We start from the raw sequence: 15,419 nt of genomic DNA, 5'->3' as shown, positions 1-15,419 counted from the left end.
CACAGTAGCAGGTGAGCTGGACTCAGATCTGCGGGATGTTCCGTCGTTCTTAGCCCCGAACCCTGCGTGTGATATCGGCTCGACTCGAGCGGGACTGACCCCCCAGAACCGGAGCAGAGATGACGACCCGGTCGGAGAGAGAGAAAGCCCAGAAACTGAACGAGCAGCATCAGGTCATTCTGTCCAAACTGCTGAAGGAGGACGACAACAAATTCTGTGCGGACTGTGAAGCTAAAGGTGAGACTCGACCCTGAACGCATCATATTGAGTGTAAAGTTGGAAACTGTCACCACGGGGAGCAGCTAGCAACACACTGGGCTTCGTTGTAGCTTCGTTTTATTGACGTTTAGCAGGAGGCCCGCGATGACACTCGTATTAATAATAGACTATTTTCACAAACACGCTATTTAAATTCATTTTAATGATTTTATTTGATTTAAGTCATTGACAAACATTCAATCCACAACCAAACAAAACACCCTTTCCGTTTGATTTTCAAAATAAACCTGTCAAACGATACACATTTTAATCAAAAGCAATACTTACTACAGTTTTATACCAAGTTTCTAAACATCTACGCTGTTGTACTAGTTATTGTGATTAAAGTATCTACTTGGGAACGTTGTTAGTCACGATGTTGTTGTTTTACTGTGAAGTGTCGTGTGACGTGTTTCCGGCGCGGTTGTAACGGACTCGGGCAGGTTGTGTGCGACGGTGTCGGTGTCATGTCCTTGACTGGATTATTCATGAGCGGAAAACACAGCATCCCTCGAAGAACAGTCGAATTACAAACTTTTCTTTGTGTGTCGCGAGCACAAGATAAATACAATGTAAAATAAACATCTCGTTCAGGCAGGAGTCGTGTTGCTAAAAACACACCCACAGAACCCACACACACACAATCTACACAACCAGTGTCTACTCGTGTCAACGACTGAACATATTCACATTTAAACCAATATTTACAAATCCTTTATAATCGATATTTAATTCGGGTTACGTTTGAAAATAAATAAAAAGCGCGTCAAAAGTTGCATCTTTAAATAAAATTGGGAAGCAATAAAAGATGGGACACGAACACGTAAATCATTAAGAGAGAGATATATTAAATCACTTTATTATATATATATATTTTAAAAAGCGATTAAGATTAAAACAAGTCATCTAAATGACAGCGCAACTAATGTTCTGACGTCACTTCCGAATAAAAAGGTGATCGAATCAAAACACCATTTATTGCTTGAAACAAAGATTCTTGACAAACGGTTATCAAAACCATAAATTTACCAAAAACTAGATTAACAATCTTTAGTGGATTTTTTTTTTTTTTAGGATTTAGCGTCAATATTGTAATTTGAAGTTGAACAGCAGAGGTCGCTCTTGTATCGAAGACTGTTGACTCAAGTCACCATTTTTGAAGCTTTCTTCTACGGATTATACATCTGAAGTCTGAACCACAATATTTCACTTAAAGTTAAACGTTTCTCTTTTTACTGAGTCCATTTAAAAATGTATTTTTTATTAAATCTAACTGTCATCATGGGTCATATTTTGTATCATCTTTAACATTCTATACTTGACGTTTGTCACTGTGAATGGCTGTCAAATTGCTTTGTGACCCTGGTCTAGAAAGGCGCTATATAAATAGACATTATTATTATTATTATTATTATTATTATGACTAATATTGACTCAGATAATGTGTCTTTCACATTGACACCTACAATACACACGACCATAGTTTTTTTTAACAGTTCTGAATTGGTATTCGTTATAATAAATAAATAAAAATTCCTTGAAATTTACGGACTACAGTTACTCTGAAACACATGTCAGGAGTAGGATTGTTATCTTGTGTGTTTGATCTAACACTCTGACGCTTCCTTTTAAATGAAATGGTCTCTAATGACTTTGGTTTTTGTTCACGAGTGAGGGGAAGGATGGAGCACGAGATGAAGTGAGAAGAGAGGAGCAAAGAGCTGAAGCATGACAGACAGAACACACCATAATAATAACAAATATCAAGTATAATTCCCACATGACAATTAAATAAACTAAAATATATACATTTATTGTATTTAATAAAATAATTCTTGATGTTGACTCATTATTTTCAGGGCAAGAAAAAGAAAAAAACTAGTAATTATAATAAAAATAAATAGAATCGTTAGCCATCTAAAACATCTTTCAAGAGACCATAGAAATATAGTCAAACAAGTTTTACTTTTATGTGACGTTGTTGTTGAATGACAATTATGTTTCAATCTCTATAGCACATGAAAAAAAAGTCAGTGCTTTTAAACAAATGTCTTAAAGCCATAAAGCCACAGTAAATAAGCCATGGCTGCCATATTTATATACTATAGTAAGTAAGTAATTTATATTTGTAGAACACTTTTCCAGACCAGGGCCACAAATAAAAATGTCTTCAGATGTTTCTTGAAGGAGTCAGTAGATCATCAAACACAGAGATGGTTCCAAAGCTTAGGAGCAACAGTCTGGAAGGATTTCTCTCCTCTGGTCCTGAAGCGTGTTCAGGAACCATCAGTAGATTCTGATCCACAGACCTCAGAGCCCGAGCTGGGGTGTAAGTCTGGATCAGATCACTGATGGAAGGTCTGACCATGAATAGATCTGAAAGTAAGAATTTTAAAATTGATCCTGAAAGAAACTGGCAGCCAGTGAAGAGTTTTAAGGATCGGGGGAAATGTGAGTTCTTCTACTAGAGCGGCTCAGAATTCTCACTGCAGAGTTTTGTATGAACTGCAGGCGAGACAGATCTTTCTTGTTTAGACATGAAAACAAACTATTGCAATATTCCAGACGAGAAGACACAAACGCATGACTACTTGTGTGCCAAGGTTGGATTGTGAGAAATATCTTCAATCGGCGGTTTTTGTCTGAAAAGTCGACAAACTGAAAGACAAAAATTCAAGAAAGATGGCTTCCATTAGTGTGTAAAACAAGCGTCCACCTCAAATGATTGAGAGAGAGCAGGACTCGATGAGATGGTAGTCTATATTTTGACGTGTTTTTTTGTGTAGTAGCACCACACTCGCCTGTATGCTGTGTTGTGTGTCATTTAAGGTTGTGTACCTCTCGTTCTCGACTGTATTTTCCTGCCGTCGGACCGGCAGCGACAACCAGCTTGTTTAGCAAGTCCGGAGTCGTCACTCCCGAGTGTTTGCTCTCCAGCTGACGCAGCACATCTGCAGCGAGTGAAACCACGTGTCCTGAACACTCAAGATGTGGGCGGAACCTGACGGCAGAGAAGTCCTTCATGGATGAGGGTTTTTGCAGAGTCATCATGATTTTAGATGGTGGGTTGAAGTGGGCGTGGAATTGTGCAGTGAGTCATTTTTCTTTATTTATAGTTTGCGAATCACAAAAGCTCGACCTTGACCGACATCGACCTTGAATGTTGGAGTGAAGAAAGATGCAGTCGCTATTTTGGTCGAACTATAGACGATACATCTGCAGTACTGTTAGGAAGTATATCAGAACTGATACTGTATTGATGTTGTACAACACTGTATTTGACTTGCATATTTATCAATTTTAATTGGTTCATATTTTGTCTTTAAAGTCTTATTTTATTTTTTGGCAAAGTTCTTATATAGTGTAATTTAAATATAGTGTGTATAACGAAAATAATTCAATATTTATATTTACAATCAACATGCAAATATTCATATATATTTATTTTTCTGATGCAATTTAACTCCGGGCACCAGATGACAACATTCATTATGTACTATATATATATATATATATAGCTATATATATAGCTATATATATATATATAGCTATATATATTTATATATACTGCAGTACTGTTAAAAAGTATGTTAGAACTGATACCGTATTGATGTTCTACAACACTGTTTTGACATATTTATAATTTTTAATAAATACAAGTTTTAATCAATTATTTTTATCAAAGTTCTCATCTAGTATATATTTCAATGCAGTCTATTCAACAAACATGTATTTTGCAATTAACATGCAAATATTCACCTTTTTAGTTTATTTTAATGTTGCAATTTAACTCCCGGCCACCAGATGGCAGCAGTGACTATGGATGACTTAGGATGAGAGGATACAGTGGACTACAGCAGCTTTTAAAGATGTTGTTTGGTCATATTTTGGTTTGAAAACAAATAAAAGCAGTTACGACTTTGTCAAGAGTCATGTGGTCTGTAGATTCTGCAACACCAGAGTCAAATACACGGCAATACTACACATATAACCTTGTTACTACAGTACTGTATCGTGATACATAGTGTATCGCAAGATTCTTGACAAACACACCTTAATCAAGGAGCTCAGGGATTTTGTTCATGAGTTAGGGAAGGACGAATTTTAGAAGGAATTGTACAAAATTTGACTTGTATTATCACAAAACCTCCACATGATATACTTACAGTGTATCACAAAAGTGAGTACACCCCTCACATTTCTGCAGATATTTAAGTATATATTTTCAGTGAGACAACCCTCACGGAATGACACTTGGACACAATGAGAAGTAGTTTGTGTAAAGTTTATACAACGGTGTACATTTATTGTTCGCTCAAAGTAACTCAAAATATATCCATTAATAGTTAAACCCCTGCCAACAAAAGTGAGTACATCACTTAGTGAAAAATCTCATGACCTTTTCTGCCGGGGGTTCGTTTTGTAATATTTACCTCTGACAAAATATCCCACCCGAGCTCTGCACAAGATCTACTTATCTAAGTGGACTGATACTTGGGCCAAATCTTGTAAAAATCTTGTAAAATACTGGATTTTGGTGTAAAACAGACGTTGACATGGACAGAGTAATACCCTCCCCCCCCTCAAAGATAGAAGCTCAGTCATTCAAGAGAGGCTTGAAGTTGCACCAGTTGTTGTAGTATCTTGTCAGGTGGTCGCCTCGACAAGGGAGGAGGTCCAGGAGCAAACCCAGGACTTGAGTGTGGAGAAGGGTTTCTGGAGGAAATCTGAGTTCCTAGACTGATGTTGTTGAAGTAGAAATGACCGTTGTGCGCTAGTGCTGTACGTCGTGTGACGGAGCCGCTGTAAAATCTTGGCGTGATGGATGACGTTCCGCTGGAATTGATGATACTGTTTTGATAGTCGACTAATGGCGGCATGAATCAAAGTGATTGAGGAGCCAAACATTGTCACCGGCGTCGGCTGCCGCTCGACAGTTAATGAGCAGGAAACCACAACAACACAAAAAAGTGGTGGCGAGATCTCTTGGTTTCAGAGGGCGAGTCTAAATCACACTAATGTCCCTCAGCGCCGCCGCTAATGCGTTCGCCGCGACCGTTCGTCAGCGTCGATGTCGCGGAGGCACGCCTGTTGCTACGTTAATTTGTTTTAGAGCTGAAATAAAGTTATTTAATACCTGGAAGAAGGGTTCTTGCAAACTATTGCAATGCATTATGGGAGTCGAGGATTACCACATGTTTCAGGCGACAACTCAAGCTGAAATAAAATCAATTTGAATAGAATAAAAAATGCTTTTATTGTCATTTAATTTCACAACGAAACTGGAGCATCACCAGAATATGAATATATAAATCCCCGGCCTCCAAAAAAACTGAACTTTGTCGAACAAGTTGTGTTACTAGTGTAAAAAAATACACTTAAATATGTGATCATTTTATTCAAAATACCACATTGTATTCACCTGCATTGTATCCATTAAAAAAAAATGAACAACTTTTAATAATAATTAAATAACATTATAATTGTAATTGGTTTTTAAGGACAAGAATATATTTGTAGTATTGCACAAGTACTTCACTCTGGCGTCTCAGAATTTACAGACCAAATGAGTCTTGTTAAATGTTTTAAAACCAAATATGTCCAAATATAAGCTTAAAAAGCTGTTAAGGTCATTCAACGGTATCCTCTCATCCTCAGTCATGGCTGAGATCTCTCAGAATGTCGTTGTTCCTTTGGCTGCCGGGGGACATGATGACTGCCGCCATCTAGCGGCCAGAAGAAATGAAGAAATGAAAATTACATTATATAATGCATTATAATTATAAATAACAAATCTATTTTAGATTTAGTATTTTATTTTTACACACACTTAAATCGAACAAGCATATTATTTGGAAGCAAAAAAAACCGATGCTACATAATCATGAAAAACATTTCCATATATCAGTGTATTGATATTTTCTTGTGTAGCTTTTGTCGTAATAGTGTTTTTTTTTTGGATAAGCGATGCTTAGTTGTTTTCAGTCAAATAATGAATTTTATATTTTCTTCTGTGGCCCTGAATTGTGTGCTAAACTAAAAATGAAACTAAACCCACACTAATATAGAATTTCCAACTACACAGTCATACATTTTGATGACACACAACATGACTCGACAAACATTCAGTCACACACTCCCTCTTTGTCATCGCTTTTGCTTCTCAAATTTGATGTTTGTTATTTGCTGCAGCTGCGTTTGCCCTGAAGACAACAAACATCCATCTAGTCGAGAGATAATGTTGCCGCTGATGTAACCAGCAGGGGGCAGCACTGTGCTGCTTTACTTCCTCTAGCTCTCTCTGCTGCTGGGCAGGTGGTCGTAATGTTTTGGCAGCTCATCAGGGCTTCATTTTATGACAATATATCAAGGCGGTTCGTGGGTTAATAGTTGAGCAGGATCTTAAATCCAGGCCACAGATCCGTCCTCATAACAAACCCACGTGTGTCCACCTGCAGCGACACACACCTGAGGACACCTGAGGACACACAACACTCCTCAGACACACACTTGGGTTTTCATTTCACGCCCGGTTGCTCGTCGAACACCCCCCCCCCACCTGTCAGTCATCAAGTGTGTCGCTCGGTTGTGATGACTTTGTTTGTCATTGACGCATGTCACACTTGTTGTGTGTCACACTTGTTGTGTGTCACACTTGTTGTGTGTCACAGGCCAAGTGGGTGTGTATCGCATGAACGTCACAGTTGCAAAGAGAAAGATGGGGAAATAAACGTCAAGAATAAGGAGAAACTCATTTTAAATCTCAAAACGCCCAGACGAACACACACACAATGCACATGCACACACCTACACACACGCACACACATATACACACAAATATGCACGCTCATATGTACACAAAAACATGCAGACACACACACATGCACACAAATATGCACGCTCATATGTACACAAAAACATGCAGACACACACATATACACACAAATATGCACACAAAAACATGCAGACATGCACACAAACACCCACATAAACACACACACTGCACATACACACACCTACACACATGCACACAAATATGCACACTCATATGTACACAAAAACATGTTGACACGCACTAATGCACACAAATATGCAAGCTCATATGTACACAAAAACATGCAGACAAATATGCACACTCGTATGTACACAAAAACATGCAGACACGCACACATGCACACAAATATGCACACTTATATGTACACAAAAACATGCACACATGAACACAAACACCCACACCTACACACACGCAAACACACATGCACACAAATATGCACACTCGTATGTACACAAAAACATGCAGACACACACACAAACACATGTACATGCACATACAGTATATTTACATGCACACACACATAAATCAACACACAACGCACACATACATATACAGTAGACACACACACACGTCCATATCCCAATATTCTATTCCATATAAGAGAAAAATATTATATAAATATTACTTAAAAACCTGTTTTTAAACACTTTAATTTCAAAATTATTCATTTTAAATCATGATCACTTAAGAAAAATATATTTCATTAACAAATACTAATTTTCTTTAAATCAAACTTTTTTATAATTATTTTTTCTTTAATCATTTTAAAGGCCGATACAATATTTTCAGATTTCCCTCGTATAAAAGTACATTAATTCTACTCATGTATCAAATCTCTCTATTGAAATGATATCAGTAAAATACAAAATATTAGGCGAATGTTATTGTTTTAAATTATAATTTACCTTCATAGGCTCCTGGATTTGCCATGTTTTTAAAAGGAACATAATGAAACTGTTTCATGAAGCTTCATGAAACAGTGTCATGTTGTTTAGAGGTCAGTAAGTGGCGCCATCAGTTTAAAAATGATGTTTCATTAGAACAGTTGTTCAAAACAAAGGAAAATAGTGCAGAGACGCCATCTAGTGGACTCTGAACATAATGAAACTGTTTCATGAAGCTTCATGAAACAGTGTCATGTTGTTTAGAGGTCAGTAGGTGGCGCCATTAGTTTAAAAATGATGTTTCATTAGAACAGTTGTTCAAAACAAAGGAAAATAGTGCAGAGACGCCATCTAGTGGACTCTGAACATAATGAAACTGTTTCATGAAGCTTCATGAAACAGTGTCATGTTGTTCAGAGGTCAGTAGGTGGCGCCATCAGTTTAAAAATGATGTTTCATTAGAACAGTTGTTCAAAACAAAGTACAAAGACAACAATTCAAAATGAAGTTATTGAATGAGTTATTCTGGCCGAGAAACAACTTGAACTGAAATTTCGTTTCATGTCGGAACGTTTCATTAATCGTCGACATCGGTAACACACACGTGGCGAGTGTAGCAGACTCACAACTGTCCATCTCGTGACACACCTCTCGCTCTCCTGGACACAATGAACCTCTGATTGATTTTCCTTCTCAGGAACTCTGGCTTGTAAATGAGATTTCATTATGAACGGCTGCAAATCCTGCTGAAATTGAAACATCGATTTTTTTTCCCCGTCCGGGTTTAAAAGACGAAGAGACGGTCAATGTCATACGTGGACCCCCTGAGGTCACATGAGTTTTGGGCGGGAATCACTCGGGACCACTTAAGAAGACGCCGTGATGCGTTCGCTGGCGTCGGGAGATCAACGTGACCCGGGGATGAAATCGCTCGTCGGGACTTAACGCTCCTTTAGGCCGCGGAGCGCATTAGCGCCGGCGCATTAAAGCATTAGCGTGGACTCTTACCAAATATTGGCGAGACCTTCGCTCGCCCGACTCTCTCCACGACCCTCCGCCGGGGCGACCGGGAAACCGTCGGCGTTTGATCCCTTTTTTTCGTATTTCCTCGCTCAGAGTGGCTTTGAGATGCCAGATAATCTGGGATTAGAACCAGGAGATGAATATTAAAATGATTTATTCTGGGTCGATCCTCTTTGAGATTTGGGAGAGCAGGAGCTCCTTCTTTCTTCACCAGGCTGATGGACCCTGTTGATGCCAGGGGTCTCAAAGTCAAGAGGTCAACACTTGTGGAGACAGAGCCACAGGCTCAGTGTTAAAATGAACAAAAACTGTTGCTTTCAACTGAGAAAAGTCTCTAAATTTAGGAAAATGATGTCACAACATGATCAGGAGTTTATAATCCATGGGTTTATACTATTGTAACAGTTTATTTTCATGTCTAAACAAGAAGGATCTGTCTCGCCTGCAGTTCATACAAAACTCTACAGCAAGAATTCTGAGCCGCTCTAGTAGAAGAACTCACATTTCCTCCGATCCTTAAAACTCTTCACAGACTTCCAGTTTTACACCCTGGACAGGACACACCAAGACAGACAACTATTCACACACACACTCATTCCTAGGGACAGTGTATTCGGATGGACATTATATTCTGCGTCTGTAGTGAGGGGCCGTCAAACCAAAAAAACAAATATAATAAAAAATGTTTTTAATATGATAGAAAAAGAGTAAAAAAACAAGGACAAAAATGTTGTCAGTAAAGTATAAGAACAGGTATGTAATTATGCAATGACATTCTAAAAAATAAATAAGCATTTTCTTTATTATATACAGTAATTTATTGAAGGGAAAATAAATTAAAAAAAAGGACAAAAGACGGTAACAAAAGTATCCTCCTTGTATTGAGAAATGAACGAGTAAAGAATAACATAATAAAAAAAAAATCGATCTCATGCTTTTACTACAACAAATATAGAGAGAAGAGTTTCTCACACAAACGTTATGTGTCTGTAAAATAAAAAAAAACATTTTTGAAGATTAAATGAAAAAAGAAAATTTTAACTGAGAAAAATTAGATTTCTAGGCCCACTGTGTTTGGGCAAATTACGCATAATTCCTCTAAAGTAGTTAATAGAACTCATAATGTAAACCTAAAATAATTAAATTAAACTAAGTGATTAATATCGTAAGTTGTTGGAGATAAAACAGTATTTTTGAAACATCGCTGGAGCTTAAACTTAAGCTTTAATAAAAAACGATATATATTAATAATAATAATAGGAGTTTGTATTTTCTCTCCGTGTTGCGTGGGTTTACTCCGGGCACTCCGGTTTCCTCCCACAGTCCAAAAACATACAGAGGTTGATTGAGAACTTTGGGGAAATTGTCCGTAGGTATGAGTGTGTGTGTGAATGGTTGTGTGTCTGTGTGTGTCCTGCGACAGACTGGCGTCCTGTCCAGGGTGTCCCCTGCCTCTCGCCCTATGATACTGGGATAGACTCCAGTCTCCCCGCGACCCTCATAAGGGATAAAGCGATAGAAAATGAATGAATGAATGAATATTTAAAACAATTCTTTGAAGTGATTTTGATTTCTGTTATCATTCTTTGGATGTATTGTGTTCTGACAGCATTATTTTGGGGCTAATTTGTGTCAAAATAAACTTCACCTTGTGGTCTTTGGACATGTGGATCCATGTGACCAGTGACGGGTCTGAAGGTTCAAGAGGACGTAAGAACGTGTGAATGAGGTGAACATGAAGGCATCTCTGAAGGAACTTCACGAGGAGTCTTCTGGACCAGCTCCTGCTCGTGGGCACAACACACACGTGTTCTCCTCTCACACCCTGTCAGGAGGAATCAAAGCTGGTGTCGAGCTGCAGGATGTTTTCTCCTCCGCTCGCAGAACCTGCCGATGTTTCATCCCTCACTCCGATTTACTCTTTATTTCAAAACCGTGACCCGCGAGTTAATCTGAAGCTGTTTTCAAGCGAACGTCATCGTCTCCGTGAGAGCAGGCGACGCTTCATTAAAACCGTTTAACGTTTGGAAAGATTGTTTGGAACCGAGTTCACTGATCTGTGTTTCGAGCGGAGAATCACTTCTATCGTTCTTTTTAAGAGACATGAAAAGGGTTTTTTGATAAGAAGTCATTGAACGCCTCACGGTCACCTGGAGATTCAAACTCGTTCAGATGATGTTTGAGAGTTTTGTCTGTAAAATAAAATCTATTTTCTAAAGGAAGGTTTAATAATGGAGGCAAATAATTATGTATATTTTAATTATTATTTCTTTTTGTGACCTTTTGTGACAATGACCTTTTTTTTTATCTTAATATAATACAGACAAATTTTTTACATCCAATATTTATTTGCAACAAACTAATTTAAGCTGCTACTATTGTACATATGCATCAATAACTAAAGTAGTTACTGGGACTTTATAATGCAAGCTAATGTAAATGAATGAAATCACCGTCACCTGAGAGAATAGAAGATGTTTTTATTGAACTGTATGTTCAGAGGTTATTGAGGTTTTCATCCAGTGATACACAACTGTCTCCTCTCGACCATCAGGTCCTCGCTGGGCCTCATGGAACCTCGGTGTGTTCATGTGCATCCGCTGCGCAGGGATCCACCGGAACCTGGGAGTCCACATCTCCAGGGTCAAGTCCGTCAACCTGGACCAGTGGACCCCGGAGCAGATCCAGGTGACGACACCCATGACACCCATTTACACATTTACACATGCAATACTGCACCCATAATAAACACACACTCCTGCACACAAATAATAATTTCTTACTTACTTGCAAACATGCAAACACTCATGATGCACACATGTGCACATACATACACACACATACACACACCTACACAAACAGACATATAAACGCACACATGCACGCCCTTGCTCAAACAAACAAACAAACGCACACAGAGAGACAGACACACACACGCATGGATATGCGCACACCCACTTAAATGGTCACAAACACACACCCACCAACACACACTCATGTGATGCACACGCGCACAACTTATCAGAAGCCCTCACCCACACTCCCACTTACACAAATGCACACCGACACACATCCACCTACACACACACCAACCCCCGACACGAACATACTTAGGCACACCTGCATACACACAAACCTACACACACGTACACACAAATAGTCACACTCATATGTACACAGAAACATGCAGAAACACACACGTGCACACGCACATGCTCGTACAGTTTATTTACATGCACGCACGCATACACTAACAGACACACACATACATGCACACACACAATCCCATGCACAATCAAACACACACACACAGACAGACAGAATCACACCTACAAAAATGCACACACAGACACACGTGCACTCACATACACACAAGCACACCTACACACAAACACCAACACCCACATGTACACATATTTACACACACCTACACACCTACAAACCAACACATGCTTACACATGCACACAATTACTTAAACTCGTATGTACACAAAAACATGCAGACACACAAACATGCACACAAACACATTCACTTGCACAGATGCACAGGCAGACATCAACACAAACATAAACGCACAAACAAAAACACCCACACACAGACACCAACTGATACATTTATGTCCAACATAATGGCTGCTCTGATTGTGATAAAGATCTCTGCACTTGAGAGATAGTAGTGTGTAGTGTTTGATGGTGTGTGTGTGTGTGAGTTGTGTGAGTGTGTTGTGCGCCGCAGTCATCCGTCTGCACCAGTCGCTCTCATACATGTAATTAGTTTGTGTATCTGTTAACGAGCACGGCCCGATGATTAAATTACACCCAGAAGAGAAGCCTGTGTGTGTGTGTCTGTGTGTGTCTGTGTGCGTCTGTGTGTGTGTTTGTGTTTGTGCGCGTGAGACAAAGTCACCTGAGCGTGTCGGTGATTAATGTCCTCACAGACTCTGTGAAATCTCTGATTGTTTGAGTTGAGAGTTTTAATCACAGTTTTCAAGGTCTAATTATTCCTGGACGTTGATCGTTCTTCACTCGTGCCGTCATCACACGCCTCTTCATTTAAGCTGCACACACACACACACACACACTCACACACACACACACACACACACACACACACACACACACACACACACACACACACACCTGCACGAGTCTTTCTAATGTCCTGTCTCCTCCCGCAGAGCATGGTGGACATGGGTAATGGACGAGCCAGGCGTCTGTACGAAGCTCACCTGCCAGAGAACTTCATGAGACCTCAGAGCGATCAGTATCCTTCATGTTTGGTCACCTTGTCATCAAACACACACACATCAGTAGTTGAAACATCTGACACTTGTGTCCGGACTCAAAGTCGAGTGTGTGACAATGTTAGGTGTCCACCTGGATGTTCATCGTTTGTTTTGAAATGTCGGTAAAAGTTTAGTATAACTCTTGTTTCTAAACTATTATTTAATTTACATTTTCTATATTTTTGGATTATTCCATTTTTTACACCACGTTGCTTTATTTTTATGACTTATTTTAAATAATTTTCTTCAAATCCAATAAAAATGATCGATGCATTTTAAATGCATCTATAAACCAGTTCTATGAATAAAAAAAAATTGAATAATTTTAATTATAATAGTAAATTATAATATGTAAAAAAAAAAATCATATTCTATCACCAAATAAAAAAGAAACAACTTAAAAACCAGCTGCTAATAGTGATGTGTTGATGAGGCTTCACGAAACAGTGTCGTATTGTTCAGAGGTCAGTAGGTGGCGCCATCAGTTTAAAAATGATGTTTCATTAGAACAGTTGTTCAAAACAAAGGGAAATAGTGCAGAGACGCCATCTAGTGGACTCTGAAAATAACGACACTGCTTCGTGAAGCTTCATCAGACCATTACTGGTAAACACCAGTTGCTAATAGTGATGGTTGATGAGGCTTCATGAAACCACTGATGAGGCTTCATGATACAGTGTCACTAGATGTCACTCTGCTTTATAATCTTTGGCTCTGATCTACTAATTTAATGCATCTTTGTCAAACTTAGACCGCCATGTAGTGGCTTATCATAAGTGATGTTCTGGTGAAGCTTCATGAAACAGTGTCATTATTTTCAGAGTCCACTAGATGTTGTCTCTGCACTATTTTCCTTTGTTTTGAACAACTGTTTTAATGAAACATCATTTTTAAACTGATGGCGCCACCAACTGACCTCTAAACAACATGACACTGTTTCATGAAGCTTCACCGCTGTATCATGACACCTCATCAACCTTTCACTACCTATTATACAACATTATAGATACACATCAGGAAAATAGAGTTAAAACTTAATTCAAAATGTGTTAAAAATATATATATTTTCAAGTTGCAAAAAATGTTTCTCTTGGTATTTTCTTATCTCAGCATTATTTCTGAAATGACGAGTCAAAATATCTTTTTCGAATAAAAGGAAGTCAAGCCTTTTTCTTCCTCCTGATATTTCAGTTTCATAAAAACACAATTATCTCCTTTTCCGGGGAAGGAAGCTGTGAATCATCTTGTTTTTTCCAACATCTCTTAGCAGCTGCGGGTCAGTGGAGAGCAACTCAAATATAAGAAATGTAAAGAGTTAAACAGTAAACTTGTGTAAAAATGCTGATCTCAGCACATGCTTCTCCTGAGCGCGCGGGTCACGCGGCAGCATCTGCTGAAATAAATAATCTCCGGCTCTTAAGATCTAATACGTTATCTTGTATCTGGCAGGCCCGTTTGTGCGGCCGGTCATCATTCTTCGCTGCTCTGAAGTCCATTAGTCGTCCTGACAGCAGCGCCGGCGGCTGACGGCGGCAGATAACGCGAGCGGGAGGATGTGGGCGTCGCCGGTGTGTGTACTTCACCATCCACGCACTTCCTTGTCTTTGGATTCATAAATCCAGGCGTTCCGTTTGTCGATGAATCCCAGTTGCTGCTGCAGTCGCTGGACTCTCGCAGAGAACACAAGCTATAGATGCGAAGGCTCCAGACTTCACAGCGACGTCACACAGAGTCGGTTTGTTTCCTTCCAGGTTTTCTATTCACTTGGACAAAAAGTCTTTTGTACTCTGGAGTGGGTTCGTCTCTCTTTGAGTCCCTCCAGTCCAGACACGACCTTTGCATGGGGCCCCCATGAGGTCAGGGTTGACTGTATCCTCTCGTCCTCAGCCATAGCCGGGATCTCACGAGATTTCTTTGCTCCTTTAGCTGTGGAGGACGTAATGTCTGCTGCCATCTAGCGGCTGGAAGTTGAACTGCAAATTTAAAACGCTGTGAATACTTTCACGTTAATTGTAAAAGTGATAATAATAGTAATCCTGTTTAAAACTTCATTATAAATTACTTTACTTTGATTTATGTATTTGTTTCATGGCAATAATAACACTTGTATAACATTTATTCATGAATTCATAT

General features: G+C 39.0%; 1 protein-coding gene across 2 annotated transcripts in view; it reads left to right on the top strand.

The window, feature by feature from the left end:
• The first annotated feature begins 19 nt into the window (after positions 1–19).
• The window catches only part of smap1 (small ArfGAP 1), a 77,039-nt gene continuing 61,639 nt past the window's right edge, over positions 20–15,419 (top strand). For both annotated transcript variants that reach the window (XM_087802518.1, XM_087802517.1), the window contains exons 1-3: positions 20–237; positions 11,555–11,688; positions 13,179–13,264. In XM_087802518.1, coding sequence (XP_087658644.1) covers positions 120–237; positions 11,555–11,688; positions 13,179–13,264 — 338 coding nt within the window. In that variant the 5' untranslated portion in view covers positions 20–119. The remainder of the gene's footprint in view (positions 238–11,554; positions 11,689–13,178; positions 13,265–15,419) is intronic.

Source organism: Callionymus lyra, chromosome 11 (genome assembly GCF_982586985.1).
Source record: "Callionymus lyra chromosome 11, fCalLyr1.hap1.1, whole genome shotgun sequence".
Taxonomy (NCBI): domain Eukaryota; kingdom Metazoa; phylum Chordata; class Actinopteri; order Syngnathiformes; family Callionymidae; genus Callionymus; species Callionymus lyra.
This window is presented reverse-complemented; position numbering and strand designations above follow the sequence as displayed.